Source organism: Bactrocera neohumeralis, chromosome 2 (genome assembly GCF_024586455.1).
Source record: "Bactrocera neohumeralis isolate Rockhampton chromosome 2, APGP_CSIRO_Bneo_wtdbg2-racon-allhic-juicebox.fasta_v2, whole genome shotgun sequence".
Lineage (NCBI taxonomy): Eukaryota > Metazoa > Arthropoda > Insecta > Diptera > Tephritidae > Bactrocera > Bactrocera neohumeralis.
The window spans coordinates 56,770,655-56,790,027 of record NC_065919.1 but is presented as its reverse complement, the minus strand read 5'-3'; the positions used below and the strand labels follow the sequence as shown (position 1 = coordinate 56,790,027).

The 19,373-nt window shown below is 38.4% G+C and overlaps 1 protein-coding gene across 5 annotated transcripts in view; it reads right to left on the bottom strand.

The window, feature by feature from the left end:
• Positions 1–19,373, bottom strand: part of LOC126751522 (filamin-A) — a 115,003-nt gene that overhangs the window by 46,628 nt on the left and 49,002 nt on the right. For 2 of the 5 annotated variants that reach the window (XM_050461851.1, XM_050461847.1), the window contains 10 exons: positions 15,715–15,859; positions 11,385–11,720; positions 10,353–10,367; positions 8,639–8,730; positions 7,277–8,569; positions 6,828–7,214; positions 6,046–6,612; positions 4,557–5,361; positions 4,031–4,486; positions 3,786–3,921 (listed from right to left, as the gene is read on the bottom strand). In XM_050461851.1, the coding sequence (XP_050317808.1) occupies positions 3,786–3,921; positions 4,031–4,486; positions 4,557–5,361; positions 6,046–6,612; positions 6,828–7,214; positions 7,277–8,569; positions 8,639–8,730; positions 10,353–10,367; positions 11,385–11,720; positions 15,715–15,859 (4,232 nt within the window). The remainder of the gene's footprint in view (positions 1–3,785; positions 3,922–4,030; positions 4,487–4,556; positions 5,362–6,045; positions 6,613–6,827; positions 7,215–7,276; positions 8,570–8,638; positions 8,731–10,352; positions 10,368–11,384; positions 11,721–15,714; positions 15,860–19,373) is intronic. The other 3 variants (XM_050461848.1, XM_050461849.1, XM_050461850.1) reach the window with 3 other exon arrangements.

Genomic DNA, 19,373 nt, shown 5'->3' with positions numbered 1-19,373 from the left:
TGCTATATGCTGTAATGGTCCGATCTGAACAATTTCTTTGAAGATTATTGGATAATAATCTCGAAGAAACTTTCTTGAAACTCTCTTGTCAAATAAAAGTATTTTTCACACAAAGACTAGATATCTCGATATCACAAAAACTCTGGGAGGAGTCCGCATGCATACAGAAACGGACATGACTAAGTAGAATCATCTCTTCATGCTAATCATTTTGACCGAGTTTTCCAAGAGGGATGATATGATTTCTAACTGTCGTTTTGGCCATTTTTAATATGTCATGATCTGTAATATTTTTTTTATTATATTCAGTAATGTTTACAATTTAATAATGGACAGATGTACGCAAGAAAAGATATTTCAATTTTATTATCAAAATAATCGTTCTTCAATTGCTACCATTGCCATTTGATGGTCGTAATAATCGTCCACCTGTGCTCGCTATGCGTCGAATTGTTGAAAACTTCGAGCGCACGCTTTTGTTAAATAATGTTCAAGTGACAATAAGATAAAGAACTGCTCGAAGTAATGAAAATATTGCTGTCGTTCAGGCAAGTGTTGCTGAAGACCGCAAATTGTGGATTCCAAGACTTTCTCAAGAATTGCGACTGTCTCAAACCACAACCTGGCGGATTTTGAGAAAGGATTTGGGCTTGCATGCGTATAAAATTGTTCTCATTCAAGAAGCCATTTGAAAAACCGTGCACGTCGTGAATTTCTTGATTTTGCTTTTAAAACGATAACTATTTAATTAATAAAATCATCGTCTTCGATCAGGCTTACTTTCATCTGAGTGGTGCGTAAATAAACAAAACTGTCTGTTTTGGTGCGAGGAAAAACCACAAATTATTCATGAACAATCATTACAATCACCTAAATTGACAGTTTGGTGTGGTTTTTGGTCAGGTGGAATCATCAGTCCATACTGCTTTCGAAATGAAGCTGGTGACACCGTTACTATCAATGGAGAGCGGTACAGATCGATGATATCCAACTTTATATGGCCGCAATTGGAAAAAGTTGATCTTGACAACATCTGGTTCTAACAAGAGGGGGCTACTTTCCACACAGCACGTGCAACAATGGAATTATTGTGATAAAATTTTGAAGATTCTATTATTTCAAGAAACTGTGACATTGAATGGCCTGCAAAATCTGCGATTCAACACCATTAGATTACTTCTTGCCAAGTTATTTGAAGTTATTGGTTTTTAGCTATAAACTAGATGCTCTTCAAGCTTTAGAAGTAAATTTTAAACGTGCTATTCAGAACACACGACTTGATTTAGTGGAAAAAATACACGATTAATATATTGGTTTCTTCGTGACAAACTTAATATACCCTCTTCAGCGTATACAAATGTGGTTTTTAACTCAGACTTGCTTGAACTCTCTAATAAGAACAAAAAAGGTCTTAAAAAAGAAACTGAAACTAAATATCAATATTGTTTGCTGTCAAATACTGAATTGTGTTTTCCACAAAGAAAACATAATTAAAGTCTTTCATAGTATAAATTGAGTGGTATACCGTTGTATGATGTACTGCCACTAATGATATCATTAGAGTGTGCTAAAATGCTTTTGAACATTAAAACTACTATATATGTATGTGTGTACGAAAAAACTATAAACCAAATTCCTAAACGAATAGATTTACATTTGTTCTGAATATTTTAAATATTTTCACTATAAAATGGAGTGTAAGGTAATATTTATTGGCCTATAAACTTTTTAGTTGTTTTTAAATATTCGGTTTCACACAGCTACCTATACACACATACAGTAAATATAATGCCGAAAACTCAGTACGTATGTATATGAATGGATCTCCTTTTTATACATAGTCATCGTTGTATACTGCAAACATATTTATATTGTTCTTGTTATTATTCATATTTTGCTTATTTACTTTGCGTTAAAATGCATTATTTTGTGAATTAAGGCAAATATTATATTTAGTTTATAGCTAGACGTATTCAACGGCGAGACAGTCACTTAAAAGCGCTAAAATTAAGGCATTCTAAAATACGATGACGCAGTTAAATTCCTTGCAGTGCACTTACGTATAAACATACATACATATGTATATGCATCTACATATGTATAAAATAAATATATATACATATGTGTGTGTATATAATTGCATTTTACACTTACATATGTGCCGTTAAAAATTGCGATTGCGCTTAAAAATAAGGCGTTGCGTTGCACACGATAAAGGCGGCGGCTAGAAAGCGTTCATTTAATTTGGCAAATTACACATAACGGTTAACACTAGAGTGTACTCATTAAATTAGCAATTATTTAATTAGGTCTTAATTACTTTTGTGTTAAAATAAACAATTTTTAATTAAATATTTCTTAATTAATTTTGTGCTTAATTAAACATTTTTAATTTTAATATCTATTTAACTTTGTGTTAAATAAAAAAAATACTAATTACTGTTTAATTAATTTTGCGTTAATTATTTTTTTAATTAATTAATTTCTAATTAATTTTGTATTAAATTAAAAAAAAAATAATAATGTACATATTATTAATTAATTTCGTGTGTAATTAAAATTTTTTAAATTAATTAATTCGTAATTAATTTTGCGTTAAATAAATATATTAATTGATTTGTGCTTAATTAAAAAATTTTAAATTAATTAATTTCTAATTAATTTTGTGTTAAATTAAAAAAAAATATTAATGTATTCTTAATTAATTTTGTGTTTAATTAAAATTTTTTAAATTAATTAAGTCGTAATTAATTTGGCGTTAAATATAAAAATTAATTAATTTGTGCTTAATTACAAATTTTTAAGTTAATTAATTACAAATTAATTTTGTGTTAAAAATAAATAAATATTAATTAATTCTTAATTAATTTTGCGTAAAATTAAAAAAATTTCACAAAGTGTTGTATGAAAAAATAAAATAAATAAACATAAATATTAAACAAAAAAATTACAACGTGTCGTTGCTTGTGTTGTTGTATGTTTGTCTGTCTGTCTGTCGGTATGTTTGCGCAAACGCACGAACCAATCGCAGCAACAAAATGTTATAATACAAACACACACAAACAACTTAAAAGCTTATGCTTAATACTAAAAAGGCATTAATAAATTAATTAATTTATGAAAACAAAAATAAATTAACAAGCAGCAAATAAATTTGAAGCAACAAAGCGTAAAAACGTGTAAACAAATCATAAATTTGGTGTGAAAAAAGCGCGCATCACTCGAAATTTATTTCACGCTACTGCACATGCTCATTGAAACGAATTAACGAGTATCGTTTTTTGTTGTTTTTGTGGTGCTATTGAGTACCAAATTTGTTTATTTTATTTATTTATGTCATATTCATGAGTTTTACAAAGTTCTACAATGTTTTTTTCAGTGTAAAAAAGTATTGCTTGTTGCATAGATTTTCTTGAAAAGTTTTTAAGCAAATTCTATCACTTGATGGGCGTTTAACTTAGTAAATAAACTGCTTAAGACATTTACTTAAATTGTTTGCGTGTATTTGTGCGGTAACGGTAATTGGTTCTTACGTTTAACACTTAACAGCTGACACTTTTCACTTATGACAAGACAATGACACATTTAAAAATAAAAATATTTTTTTTTATTTAATTGTTGTTAACTTTGGTTTTTTGCTTAATTCGAAAATAATTGCTAATTTAAGATTTTCTGCGCATACGCTTTGACTAGTATTTCACACTGTGTTTGCCATTTGAACACTTTTCTTTGGCTTAGCATAACCTCACATTTGAAAACTTTGCATTAAAATTGTTTTAAACTACCTTTATGGCGAAGCTACCATTGGGTATGTCCTTGCCGCCGAATTTCACATTGATATCATAATCACCGGGATCCTTGAGCGCGTAGAAAATGTCGAAGAAGCCATCCTTCTCCAAGACATCGATGTCAACGATTTCACTGTGAATGAAAATGTAGTAAAAATTAGTTAAATAATACTAATAATCAATTGCACCCCAATGCCAGTTACCCCCATTCCCATTTTACATCGCCTCAACTCACTACGTACCGTCCGGATTTGTGATCGGTGATCTTGCATGTGACCGCGCCATCGCCCGCGTCGCGCGCATCCACCGTTAGGTGACTCTTGCTGCCCGACGCTTGTATTTTCGGCGCCTCTTCGACCAGCTTGCACTTCTTCGCCTCACCCGTGGGGAATGCTTCGAGTTTGAATGGCGATCCTTCAATATCTTTATCGCCATATTTGATGCTCACGTGATAGGTGCCACATTCGTCGGGCACGAATGACACAACATATGTACCGCTGCCGACTTCTTCCATGCGTGGTGCTAATTGTTTACCTTTCGGGTTCTTGATCGCGACATTAATGTCATCTTGACCGGCCGTTTTGGTGTCGATCTCGAATTCGGCTGGTAGTGAAGCAGGTGTTTTCTTCTTCTCATTGACGCCCTTAACTTTTACTTTAGTGGCCTCCGATTTGGGGAAGACGGTCATTACGAAGGGACTGTGAAATGCAAGATTGAATATTCAGTGAAATCCGCAAAACACTTTCGCATTATAATACTATGTCTTACCTGCATGGCACCTCTTCATCGGCGAACTTCACTTGGCACGTCAGCACTGAACCCTGTTTGGGCGGCACATAGTGCACCGCGTATATGCCATTGCTCTTATCTTCAACGCGCAGATTATCCACAGGTATGCCCTCAGAGTTGGTCAATTTGACGGCTATGCGTCCAGGTCCGGCCTCGCTGACGTCTACATTGAAGTAGGTTGGCACACTTTCGCGCACTTCGCCATGCTCAATGCCGGGTCCGTATACTTTCACCTTGCTGGGGTCTACGGTCTCTTCGACCAATACGCGGAACGGTGAGCCGGGTATATGCTTGTCAGCAAAACGTATTGTGATATCGTATTCGCCGGGGTCTGTCGCCAAATACTCGACATCGCAGCTGCCGTCACGATTGTCGGTGCAGGTCATTTTCGCTTCGGATGGACCCTCAATGGCCAGCGATAGACCGCCATTGCCAGCACCACGTGTTTCTACCGTGAATTTGTTTTGTTGATTCGTCAGACCTTTCTCCAATCCCGGACCGTAAGCTTTGCAACGTGACGGATCACAACCACTCTTCACATGCACCACAAACGGCGAACCAGGCACGGGAATGTTGTCGTAGAGCAGCTCAATGGTGTGACGACCAGCCTCGAAGGGTGTATAGGCGACGCGGAAAATGTCATCGGATGGACCCGAAACAATCTTGCTAGGCAGCACATTACCCTTGGGATCGAAGATGGCGCAGGAGAGTTTCGTTGAGTCGATGTCGCTGCCAACTTTGCTCATGTCAACCATGAAATCCGTGGGTGCATTCATAATGACGCCTGTGGAGCGAGAGAGGAGTTGTGTTAGTTAATTGTTACAGAGCCAGCGAGCCGAATAACGCACAAAACAAATGATAGAAGAGGACATTTAAATGCGATTAGTGTAAAAGTGAAGGTAACAGCGTTTACGCACGAAGCTGCGTGAAAACTAACGAACTCGGCTTTCCTTTTGATTTGCCGAACTGTTAACTTTCACGTTACTTCGTATGTAAACGAACTAAGGCTCAGTACGACCCAAATATAAAACTGTTGCCGAATACGCTTCGTAAGTGTTTAGGCAAAGCATCGCCATGCGTTCGAGATCCCATGACTGGGTGGCTTACGAACTCACGCAGGCGGGGCTAACATGCTATCGAATATATTATTCATAATTACTGTTAGATTTGTGATTAGTTTGCAAATAACGAACGAACGAACGAACACAGTAAATGCTTGGGTTAAGTAAGACTGGTTTGGCTTGGAAGACCAGTTGTTGTGGCACACAAAAGCGTTTGGTTAATTTTGTAGGCGTTTGCTGTTTTTGTTTTAATCAAAGAAAGTTCAATATTGCGTTGGCCTTTATGCTGATCGTACTTGTTTGAGTCACGCATGCGCTTGCGGGTTGGCTGACAACAGTAACGGCGAAGCATCAGAACTACATCGAACGCAAATAATTCGATGCCTGCGTAAATTTCAATATCCTACCATGTGGTTGTATGCCAATACCACTCACGCGCGTGTTTTGTAGATTCGGCAGTGGCATGATGACCGGCTGGAATGGTGAACCGCTGATGTGACGTTCGTTGAATGTGATGTTCACAGTATAGTCGCCGGCTTCGGTCGGTAGATAGGCGACATTGCAAGTGCCATCGCCATTGTCGCGGCAATTAATCGCAGCCTCACAGGGACCCTCTACGGTCACACCAAGTCCACCTTGACCGGCGCCACGTGTGTCTATTATGAACTCAGCTGGTTGTGCTACCAGACCGCGTTCAAGGCCGGGTCCAAAAGCGCGCACTTTATTCGAATCACTGCCGCTGAGACATTGCAGGCGGAATGGGCGCGGCGCGATCGGTGTGCCACCGAAACAGATGCTCAGCAGGTATTCACCCAGTTGGGTGGGTGTGAAATTGACGAGGAATCCCTCAGCGGTGGGTATGACGTGCGCGCGTATGCGACTGCCCGATGGACTGGTAATGGTGACGGCGAGATCCGCTTTCGGCAGGCCACGCGTAATGATGCGGAACTGCTGGAGGCTATTCAATGGTGCAGCTTGTACGTGAATAAGTTTGTAACGAAAGTTTTTGGGCTTAGATGATGACCTTGTATTGTTCTTGTATCTTGTTGTAAACTATCACTTAAATTGACTGAACCATTGCTATTTTGTTTTCTTTTTTTTTTGTTTTTGGTTTCGACAATATAACTCAGATATGCATAGGTGAAAAATGAGAGAGCGAGATAAAGCGTTAAAAGCATTGAATACTTACTTGGTTCGAGACCGTCAACTTTGATCTTGGTAACATCCAAAGTTTGCTCCACAAGCACCTTCTGGCCGAGCGGGACAGGTTGACCGCCATAAGTCATGGTGGTGGTGTAGGCACCCTTGGTGGGTGGTATGACCTCCACTGTGTAGGTGTTGTCTTCGTTATCGATAATGCGGCTTGGCACTTCCACTTTAGTCTCCTCGTGTACGATCTTCACCTTCAGCTCGGCATCGCCGGCATCACGTGCATCCACATTGAAATGTGTGGGTGCGTTAGGGCGCACGCCAGGCTGCAACCAGGGACCGAATGCCTGTACTTTATTGGCATCGATTGGGACGCCAACGTAAACGCGGTAGGGGGCATTGGGTGTAGCCACGCTGCCGTAGTTGACTGCGGTGAAGAAAAATTTTTGAGAAATAAATTTCATAAAGGTCTTTAAACATTTCACTTACCTTCAACCGTATGCGGTACACCTGAAGTTGGTATATATGTGCAAGTCTTTGTGCCGTCTGGATTATTTTTGATATCTACCGGTACCCGCTTTCCATACACATCCTCGACCACAACTTCCAAGGGCGCTGAACCAGCCTTGGAGGTATCCACCGTAAATGTTTGTGGTTTACCAATTGTTACACCGTTCTTCTCCAAACCGGGGCCAAATGTCTTCACCAGTTCAGGGTGGAAATCTGTGCGCGGCAAGATCTGTGCAATGAACGGTGACTTGGGTATGTCCTCATTATCGCACAAAATATGCACTGCATATTCGCCAACAGCAGTAGGATGGTATTTGACCAATGCAGAGCCATCACCATTATCATGACACTCGATCTCTGCTTGTGATGGACCCGCCACAGTAAAGCCGAGTGCGCCAGTTTCGCCATTAGTTTCCACAACAAAAGCGGCGGGATAACCGATAATACCGCCACTCAAACCGGGACCATAGGCGACAATGGAAGACTCCTTCTTAGGTCCAACCTTAATTTCAAAAGGCGATTTTGGCACCTCTTGGCCACCAAATGTGACCATAGCAACATAACGACCCTCTTTAGTGGGGAAGTAGTGACACTCGTATGTAGAACCATCAATTTTAGTTAAGGCAATATTTTGATTAGCACCACCGGGTCCGATCACGCGTACCTCCGGTATACCTTCGCCAGCTCCTTCGGTATAAATTTTGAAGTCGGCATCATCGCCAACGCGTACACCGTTCGCCTGCAGACCGCGACCCGAAGCGCGTACCTTACGCGCATCAGAAAGCGGCGCTACCTTCACCGGGAAGGGGCTATTCGGTATGGGACTGCCAGCATAGAAGACGTTAACTGAATGTAGACCTTGCGTGGAGGCGACATATTCACAACGCCACACATCGTTCTCCAATTGACGTACCTTAGCCGCCACGGATGTCTTGTGGTTGGCCGGGTCGATGATGATCACCTCGGGTACGCCACGTCCAGCGTCTTTAGCATCAATATCGAAGAAAGTCGGTTTAGTAATGGTAACACCAGCTGGCTGTATGCCGGGTCCAGTAACTTTAACCTTCGAAGCATCACCGGCATGACCTTCCACCTTAACGGGGAACGGACTCTTCGGTATGTCACGACCAGAGAACTTCACAAACACTTTATGTTCACCCTCAGCTTTGGGTATATATGAGATGGAGTAGGTCAAATTCTTATCGTTATTGAAGCGTACATCGGCTTTTTCGATTTGACCATTTGGCGAAACGATATCGACATCGACGGAACCTATGATATGTTTGCAAAGGGAAATCAGGATTAAAAAATTGTAGGATATTCTACATAAGTGTACTATACCTTTGCCAGCGGAGAAAGTCTCCACCGTAAAGTTGGCTGGTGCACCCACCACAGGGCCGATCGGTTCAATGCCAGGACCATAAGCACGTACTCTGTTCAGAAATAGATCGTATGCATTTTAGTTTGAGCAAGTTAAAAAAGTAATGTTTCAAATAACTACAATAAATAAATTGCTTTACTGTAAATATAACTGCAAAAAGTGCAATACTTTTGGTGTAATCAATGAATAATTAAATGAAACTAATATCGGTGTAAATATATAGACCAAATTAAGGGCTTTGCTTAGTATAGAATTTCGACGTCCTCAAAATAATGAAAGAAAGAAACTCGGGTCCTTTTCTAACCGCTTAATTGACTATCAGAGATTTAATTTATCTTTTGAGTGTCCTCAAGGATATTTTTCCGATTATTAAAACTGGGAAAAATCTCTTAATATATCTTAACATCATTTTTCGATAGGAATCGTTAAATATTTTCTTTGTTAAGCTTATTTTATAAAAAAGTAAAAGAAAAAGACAAGGGAAAATCAAAATTTTAATTCAGTTTTGAAATTTTTATTTTTATTTAAAAGAATAGTGTTTTTTTATTTAATTCAGTTTTTTGTCAGAAACTAGTTTATTATTCATTAATTATTCATTGATTACCCTTAAATATTTGCAATATGTTATTAGCCAAGTGCTCTGTTAATTTTTACTGCATTGGCTGTTAGACAAAAGGCAGAGCTTTTCATAATGACAAGTGCGTTAAAAAAAAATATTTATTTAAATATTTATTATTTTCATAATTAATATAGTTATATACTAATTAATAAGTATTGTAATTTATTTAATCGTTATTAATTATAAAATCGCTGTAATGGCTGTTAATAAACAAAACACTGCAGTCGATTTGCAATTTTATTAAAACCTATTATAGCAGAGCAGCTTTATATTGAGTTTTTGCTGCAGCAAACAATTCCGTAGCATTTTCTGTGCAGTGCAGTTAGTTAACATATTTGAGCGGTCGCCAGAACAGAAAATGTTAATGAATATTCTTAACATTCTCTGCGGTCGCTGTATTCATTTTAACAATAAGCGCCTGCGGCTATGCAAAGATTTGTATAAAGAGAACATAGACACAAATGACTGCTGTTGTTAGTGAAAGCAGCGCTGCTTACTGCTAATCAACATTACATTTGAATTTTAACAGTTTCTCTTGCTGTTGGCGTAAAGTTCTGTCAAGTGCCATAGAATTCTGTTATATGCAATTACTTATTTTATTAGCGGCTAATATTATTTATTAAGCGCAATTTCGTACATTTTTGCTGTTCAATACCGTTGGTTGTGCGTTAAACTAAAAATTCTACGGATGTAATTACTACACTGAATTCTCAAAGTAAAATTGAATATAAAATATAGCGTCAAATGCTTGCCTTATGCTTTTTGCCGTTCGAACAGTGCGACGAAAGGCGAATTTGCCGAAACAAAAAAGTTAACAATTTAACATAATATAATTTTTAGAGAAGTACATAATGACACTTAGCAAACAAGCAAGTAGAAAGGCGTTGAAATACGCCTGTAGCTAGCAGTAAGAGCAAGAAACGAAAAAGATAACCAAATAACTGGTAAATGGCGGTTAAGCTGTTCTCCAAACAATACAAACAAAACAAATTACTGTGCTTATTTAGCCGCGTTGAGCAGTTAAAAGTAACAATATGCAAGCATTCCAGACTTACCGCGGTGGAGGAATGCTGAGTTTTACGTTTTTTCATTTCAGTGAAATTTTTGTTTTCATGTTTTGCATAGGTTTTTGTGAAAAAACAATATCCAATAAAGAATTTTGAAACACACAGAAGAAAAAATAGATACAAGGAAGAAAAAAATACATATTAGATTTTTGAATTTGTAAGCCAAAAACAATTTTATGGGAAAACAGCAAAAAAAAATTTAAAAAATTTTAAATAAAAAAGAAAAATAAATTAAATAAAATAAATTTAAAAAAATTGGAAGCAAAATTTTTATTTAACTAATTTAATTTAAGTGAAAAATTGTATTACATTTTTTTAAATTAAAAATTTGAGTAATATTAACAAAATAAAAATGGAAACTAAGGACAACAAAAATAATTCGTTTGATATTATTTTACCTCAATACAACCAGTTCAATTTGAAAAAAATTGTAAAAAATTTTTAAATAAAAATTAAACAAATGGAATACAATTCTTTTTAAAAAGAGAAACTTAATAAAAATTTACACAAACATTGAAAAATAAAAAAAAGAACTAAAGAAAATATATAAATATTATGCCCAGTATTTGTTCCCCAACACAAACCTCTATTTCGAATTAAAAATATGAAAATTATAGAGAAATTCTAAAACTTGATAAATTTTATCGAAAAAGTCGAAAAAAAATAAAAGTATTTCAATTTTAGAAATTTTCTCACCTCTACACAAAAACCAGTCTTGATTTGAAAAAAAAGAAATAAAAAAATAAATAAAAATTGGAAGAACAATTCCCGACTAGCGTTCGATTAAATATGTGAAAAATAGTATGCGCACACACACATAACATTAATTAAGAAGACAAATAGAAAACGTAGAAAGAAGTAAGTTGAATTGTAGTTGAGAAAGGTTACGTGCCAGTTGCAGTTAATTCAGTTTTTAAATGTGTACACGCTCAGAAAATTTAATAATTTATTATAAATATATATTAACGGTAATTTGTAACTTTTATTATTCGAAATAAATTTCTCAAAATACGAACTCACCTATTTGGATTGGTCTTGGGGCGCAACGGCGCACCTTGCTTCAACTTCGAATTTGGATACTGCGACAAGTAGGTCATCATCGACTGTTCATCCACGTTGGGATTAACCAATTCCTCGGGTTTGATCAGTTGACGCACATTCAACCAGTCATCGGCGAGACCCATGGCCTCGGAAGCATTCTGTACAGCATCCTTGGGATCCCACATCTCCCAGTCAGGACAGAGACCGGGCGCGCAGGCATCAACCAAAGCACCAACCGCCTTACCGGTGGTCCAGTCGTTGGTGAAGTTGTTAATGGGCATATCCGGGATTCTAGTATGGATCCAGTTGAGTAGCCTGTAAGAGAAATGAGTAGAAGGAAGAAGTTTATATTTGTTCAGTAAAGGAATACCAGTACTCTGTATTGCTTGAAATAATTTTTTCTCTTATTATATTAATATACTATGTAAATAAAATTTGTTAAGATTTTCGGACGGCGTAATTCCTCTTCTACCAGTCTCATTTGAGTAATGTACTCTTATTTCGATAAGTTTTGAGGTTCTTCTGTGGTGGCAACTGCGGTGCTCTTCCCTTCTCTTTGTTTTCTTGATGGTGCTTGTGTGGCCGGAGTTTCCTCTGAGGTTATCTTTTCTCTAGTTTTGTCGGCTTATTTAGGCGTGATGGTGTGTGTGGGGGATCTAAATATCCGACTACTTTTACGAAAGACCGACCCGAATTCCTCGTCTTGGCCATCTTTATTTTGTTGTTCTTTTTGTTTTGTTGGTTTTTTTTTGTTGTTGTTGCGGTGTATTCATTTTTGTTCTAATGGGTATCCGCTTCTAGTCGCTATCTCCGCACATTGTAACAGTTGCCCTTTTTGAACCCCCTGGTTATCTATGCAAGCAGGGAGGCCACGCAAAGATTGACACAAGTCTCTATGGGAGCTTTTGTTTAAAGCCACGAATCAAGAGCTCGTCTCAGCTGAACCTGAACCAGCCAAAAAATTATGGAGATGAAAACAGTATTAGCTTGACAGCCATTTTGGTAAGACTTCACTCTTATCTACTGAGGTGTTAGAATACTGGTCACACCAGCCCTTTGTCAAACTAATCCGTTCCGGGTTTCCAGTACTCCATAATCAGAATCTTACTGGCCTCTGATGGACGCTTGCCCAGGAGATTCGTCGACACCTGTGCCCTTTTGGTGCTGTTTTATGGATTGTTCCGTCGTCGCTTTGTTCCCTCCCTTTCTTGGGTATGTCGGTACCATTGGAGGTTGTGGACGCTTATTTAAGGCGGCATCTTTTCGCCTCTACGGCGAAGGCTCATTCGGCGCATGAGGCGTTTTGAGTCAAGCCATCCTCTCTTGCAGCTCTTGGTCGGGGACTGCTTATTACTATTCGCAGCTAACCTACTTAGCATAGTAGTAGCCTATTAAGCTCAGGCCTTAGCGTACGCTGTTCAGTCGAGATCATTTATATACACGTATTCAGTTGAGGCCACAGAGAAAGTTATGAATGATTTTTAAAAAAGTGGGATAAAGCTTTATTTCAGATAGTTTAAATTCATTCATTATTATTTCTTCATTCATTATAATTTCTTCGGATATTGTACCGTTCTTCTTCTTATAGACTTATAGAGTTTAGCTTTTGTTCGTCGAGAGAGGACTTTACTTTTCAATTGCCTACTCAGTCCGAAGTAGCACCTGTTGGCAAGAGCAATCCTGCGTTGGATTTCCAGGCTGACATTATTAGTGGTGTTAATGCTGGTTCCTAAATAGACGAAATTAGTGACGTGAGAGCCAAGTCGCGAGTGCGACGACTGTTTGTTTGATGACAGGAGATATTTCGTTTTGCCCTCGTTCACTACCAGACCCATTTTCTGTGCTTCCTTGTCCAGCCTAGAGAAAGCAGAACTAACGGCGCGGGTGTTGAGGCCGATGATATCAATATCGTCGGCATACGCCAGCATCTGTACACTCTTATAGAAGATGGTACCTTCTCTGTTTAGTTCTGCAGCTCGAACTATTTTTTCCAGGAGCAGGTTGAAGAAGTCGCACGATAGGGAGTCGCCTTGTCTGAAACCTCGTTTGGTATCGAACGGCTCGGAGAGGTCCTTCCCGATCCTGACGGAGCTTTTCGTGTTGTTCAACGTCAGTTTACACAGCCGTATTAGTTTTGCGGGGATACCAAATTCAGACATCGCGGCATAAAGGCAGCTCCTTTTCGTGCTGTCGAAAGCAGCTTTGAAATCGACGAAGAGGTGGTGTGTGTCGATTCTCCTTTCACGGGTCTTTTCCAAGATTTGGCGCATGGTGAATATCTGGTCGGTTGTTGATTTTCCAGGTCTGAAGCCACACTGATAAGGTCCAATCAGTTTGTTGACGGTGGGCTTTAATCTTTCACACAATACGCTCGATAGAACCTTATATGCGATGTTGAGGAGGCTAATCCCACGGTAGTTGGCGCAGATTGTGGGGTCTCCTTTTTTATGGATTGGGCATAGCACACTTAAATTCCAATCGTTGGGCATGCTCTCGTCCGACCATATTTTACAAAGAAGCTGATGCATGCTCCCTATTAGTTCTTCGCCGCCGTGTTTGAATAGCTCGGCCAGTAGTCCGTCGGCCCCTGCCGCTTTGTTGTTCTTGAGGCGGGCAATTGCTATTCGAACTTCTTCATGGTCGGGTAATGGAACGTCTGCTCCATCGTCATCGATTGGGGAATCGGGTTCTCCTTCTCCTGGTGTTGTGCGTTCACTGCCATTCAGCAGGCTGGAGAAGTGTTCCCTCCATAATTTAACTATGCTCTGGGCATCAGTGACTAGATCACCTTTGGGTGTTCTACAAGAGTATGCTCCGGTCTTGAAACCTTCTGTAAGCCGCCGCATTTTTTCGTAGAATTTTCGAGCATTACCTCTGTCGGCCAGCTTATCAAGCTCTTCGTACTCACGCATTTCGGCCTCTTTCTTCTTCTGTCTGCAAATGCGTCTCGCTTCCCTCTTCAACTCTCGGTATCTATCCCATCCCGCACGTGTAGTGGTCGATCGTAACGTGGCGAGGTAGGCAGCCTGTTTTCTCTCCGCTGCAACACGGCACTCCTCGTCGTACCAGCTGTTCTTTTGCTCTTTCCGAAAACCAATGGTTTCGGTTGCAGCTGTACGTAAGGAATTTGAAATGCCGTCCCACAGTTCCCTTATACCGAGTTGTTGACTAGTGCTCTCAGAGAGCAGGAGTGCAAGCCGAGTAGAAAATCGTTCGGCTGTCTGTTGTGATTGCAGCTTCTCGACGTCGAACCTTCCTTGTGTTTGTTGGCGTGCGTTTTTTGCTGCACAGAGGCGAGTGCGAATCTTAGCTGCAACAAGATAGTGGTCCGAGTCGATGTTAGGACCTCGGAGCGCACGCACATCTAAAACACTGGAGACGTGTCTTCCATCTATCACAACATGATCGATCTGGTTGGTAGTTTTTCGATCCGGAGACAGCCAGGTAGCTTGATGAATCTTCTTATGCTGGAATCTAGTACTACAGATAACCATATTTCGGGCCCCGGCGAAGTCAATCAGCCTCAACCCATTTGGGGATGTTTCGTCGTGGAGGCTGAATTTACCGACCGTAGTGCCAAATATACCTTCTTTGCCCACCCTGGCGTTAAAGTCGCCAAGCACGATTTTGACATCGTGGCGGGGGCATCTCTCATAAGTGCGTTCCAAGCACTCATAAAAGGCATCTTTGGTCACATGGTCCTTCTCATCCGTCGGAGCGTGGGCGCAGATCAGCGATATGTTGAAGAACCTCGCTTTGATGCGGATTGTGGCTAGACGTTCATTCACCGGAGTGAATGATAGTACTCGGCGACGGAGTCTCTCTCCCACCACGAATCCAACACCAAACTTGCGCTCCTTTATATGGCCACTGTATTATAATATATACATATTGTACCGTTACCTTCGATAATTATCCGTGACAAATGAGGATACCTTGTAAAATAATAGAGCTCAATCACTTGAATTTTATCGTTCAGTTTATATCGCAGCTATATGCTATGGTGGTCCGATATTAGCGGCTCTAACAAATGCACAACTTCTTAGTAAGAAAAGACGTAGGCAAATATACAGACAGATGGACGGGCAGACAGATGGGCATGATTGAATGGACTTAGTATGCTGATCATTTGCAAGAACTCGGATTTTTCCTTCTTTTGCTTTACAAATTTCGTGTCAACCTTAATATACCTCCTGATTAAGGTATAAAAAAATCAATTTTGCGCAGTTCCGAATAGTTCATTGTAGAAATAATGTCGATAATTATATTCGGAAAGCACAAATATAACATTAAAATGCTAGAAACTTACCTTTGTTTGGGCGTTGGACCCGAGCCATTCACTTGACTTTCATCTTCGCCATCCCATTGTGGCATTGAAATGGAGTAATGTAAAATGAGCGTCCATATTAAGCCGAGAATCAGTTTCAGTTTGCAATCGACGATGTCAGAGGAATCTAAAACCAAAAAAGAATATTTATTATGACTATGCGTTAAGATAAAAGATAAATTTAAACAAAAAAGAACCGGTTAAATATCTAAACTAGCCACATATAGTATGTGCTTAAGCTATACTTGACTTGACAGGAAGCACATTTATTAAACTCAATACAATTTTGTTGAAAAAAGCAACAGGAAAGCTGTGTTACAAGTCTTCTTTGCCACCAGTGCCATAAAAGCGCTAATAGCTTTTTAATTGTGGCCGATTGTTAATATTTTACTGGTGTCTTCCAATATGATAGGCAGCTATTAGAGTGCAATAGAATGTACTTTATATGAAAAAGTGACTTGCTTAAATACATATAACCTCACTTCGAAGAGACTTTTAGTATGACATTTAAATAGCAGAATATTAGTAGTGATAAGATACTAGGATGTAAGCAAGTGATTAAAAGTGATTTTCAGAAGTTATGGTTTTCTGGAAAAATATAAATTAAAATAACAGCTTGTCGAACAACATTTTGAGGCAGGCCGCTAGAAGTTTTACCAGCTCTCGCTCTCCAATAGCTGTCATTGATTATTGGTGCGTTTATCATTATTGATTTGGCGCGCTTAATAGTCAATATGAAATCGCATGGAATGTGCGAGTGAACTTGTTTTGATGCAGTCGCTACGTAAATGACCAAATACAACACCACAACAAGAGACCGCCCGAGAGGCAAGGTGAAGCGCTGAAGCTGGCACTTCAGGTGGCCATTAGACATGCTCACAGACGAGCCGCAGCGCTAACAACCAGTTTTCAGTTAGTAAACTCCATAGCCATGTATGTACGTGTTAAAGCCACTTACAAACACACATACACACTCACGTACATGTGTAGACATGTTTCTCGAAATAACCGGCAACGATTTGCCATGGACAAAATCGCAGCCACTTTGCCGTGAGCAGCACATATTTGAGCGCAAGCGGCGAGTCGGCCAGCAAGCAGGCGCGCAAGCAACGTCCAAGCAATTAGCCAATTATGGTTGACTTGACCTTAAACTTGACTGAGTGACAGTTGGTCGCGTGTATACGATGTACACCGAATTTTTTCGCCTTACCACTTTGTCAAACGGTTGTTTTTATGGCGTTTCGATCAGCTTTGTGATTTGTATTTTTATGCAAATACTTTTGTTTATTTTTGGTTAAATATTCGTAATTATAGTTCGTCAAATAAGCATTGTTATTGCTAAAAGACATCTATGGTCTTTGTCAGCTATTTTATTGTTATGGTAATTCAATAGCGCCATTCAAAAGTTTGTTGATCTTCATTCATTTGTCTTGTTGGCGGTGATTTTCCAAGATTTGTTCGCGTTATTATTTAAAAAGGTGATTAAAATGATATCAAATGATTTATGTAAAACTATTTTGAAATAAATTTTTGTGAGTTAATTAATAAATTTATTTATGGCGAAATGTACGAGAGAAAGTTTCTCGAAGAGTTAATGTGTGACTTTCGTGCTTCTGAGTCAATGACTGGGCATAATTTGGTGAATAAAAAATATCTCTTATACTATGACTTCGACATAAGCACACTAGCCAGAGGGTTAACCATACGGTGTCTGCTGTTGATAAATAGAGGAAACAACATTAATTTCGTTGATTTTTTTTTAAAAACTTGATTTTGATCTGTCAGTAAGTATGACAGATAAATGCTTTGGTGCTCCGATCTGAAAAGTTTCTTCGAAGATTGTACCGTTACCTTGGATAATACTCTGTACTCAGCCCAACAAGCTGATAATTTCTATATACTATATATATACTACACATATTTATATATTATAGGATCTCCAACTTTTGTTTCTGGCTGTTAAAAGCTTCCTGGCAAACTTAATATCTTTGTTTTGCTGATGGTGCTTATGTTAAGGGTATAAAAATGCAAGAAGTAAAGCGTTGTTTCATTTGGTTATTGATGCAAATGAATACTGCTTTAAAAAAGTATAGTATAGTATACAGTACCTATAGTAAAACTATGAAAATCTTTAATGGAAGCAAAGATTAAACTAATTTGCTCCTTTCAAAGGTGAAACTAATGTGGCGTGGACTTTGATAGAAATGGCATCAAAGACGCATTAAAACAATATACATAATGTAGAAGGAACACACATTGTTATATGTCACAGCACAAGCAATTAACGATCATTCACGAGTCACGAAATTAATTGGCCATCTCGAAGCCCCGTTCAACTTTTCAAACCTCAATTCAGACTATTTGTGGAAAGATTGCAATATCATTATCTTAAATCATTAACAGTATTTTGAAAAGTTGGATGGATGAAGAATTATAACGATTAGAATGCGATTAACATGAAAATATTTTATTTTGGTGCAATTGTACCAAAATATCGTCATATGAATCATCCCATACTTATCACTTTAGAGATAAATGATTTTCCAAATAAGGTCCAAAACTAAGCTATACTACGAAACAGGCAGCCGACAGTTTTGACATATTACTCCAAATGGTCAGTAATTTCCAAAATTTCTCTTTAATAATGGCTATCAGTTTTTATATCCTTCCATATGCATATCTATGAGAGAAAGACCAACTCAATCCAATCGTTTGTATTACAAAGATAACTCGTTTTTATTCGCCTTCTACCAGATTTTATATATTTTTTCCCATACCGATTTCAACGATTTCGTGAAACATTTAATGGAGTTGAGATTTGTATGCAAACGTTATCTTTATCGTCACACTAAATTACTTTAGCAAAGCAAAAGGCCAAAATTTAAATTTGAATAGCAAACTGAACTCGATAAAATGCGATCAAAATACTTGTACCGAATTTGCATTCAGGTTCTATGAACTCTAAATTGTGATCTGCTTTCATTTTTGGGGCAATTTGTTTTGTTTTTTTCGACGTAAATTATCATAGAGAATGTTGCGGGGAAGCCTATTTATTTGGAAGAGAGTATTAAAACCAAATAAACTTGTTATTCCCGCTCTTCGACATTAAAAGAAAAATGTATAAAAAGCTTTTAAAACTGAAATAGCTTATCAAGAGTATATATCTTTCTAAGGAGTCTTAAGAGTTTGGTGCTAGTCAGAAATATCGAATTTTCTTAGAGTATAATATTTTAGATGCGACGACTAACAGAAGGTTTCAAGACCGAAGCATATCTTGTAGAACCCCCAGAGGTGATCTAGTGACAGATGCCCAGAGCATACTGAAATTATGGGGGAACTCCTCACCACGCTGATGAATGGCAGTGAAAGCATAACACCAGGAGATGGTGTACTTAATTTCCCAATCGATGATGATGGAACAGACATTTCCATTGCCCGACAATGAAGCAATTCGAATAGCAATTACCCGTCTGAAGAAAAGCATGCGCGACTAAAATTTAAGTGTGCTCCGATTAATCCACATAAAGGGAGACCTCACAATCTGCGCCAACTTCCGTTGAATAAGCATTTTCAAAATCGCATGTAAGGTTCTATCGAGCATACTGTGTGGAAGACTGAAGCCCCCGTCAACAAACTGATTG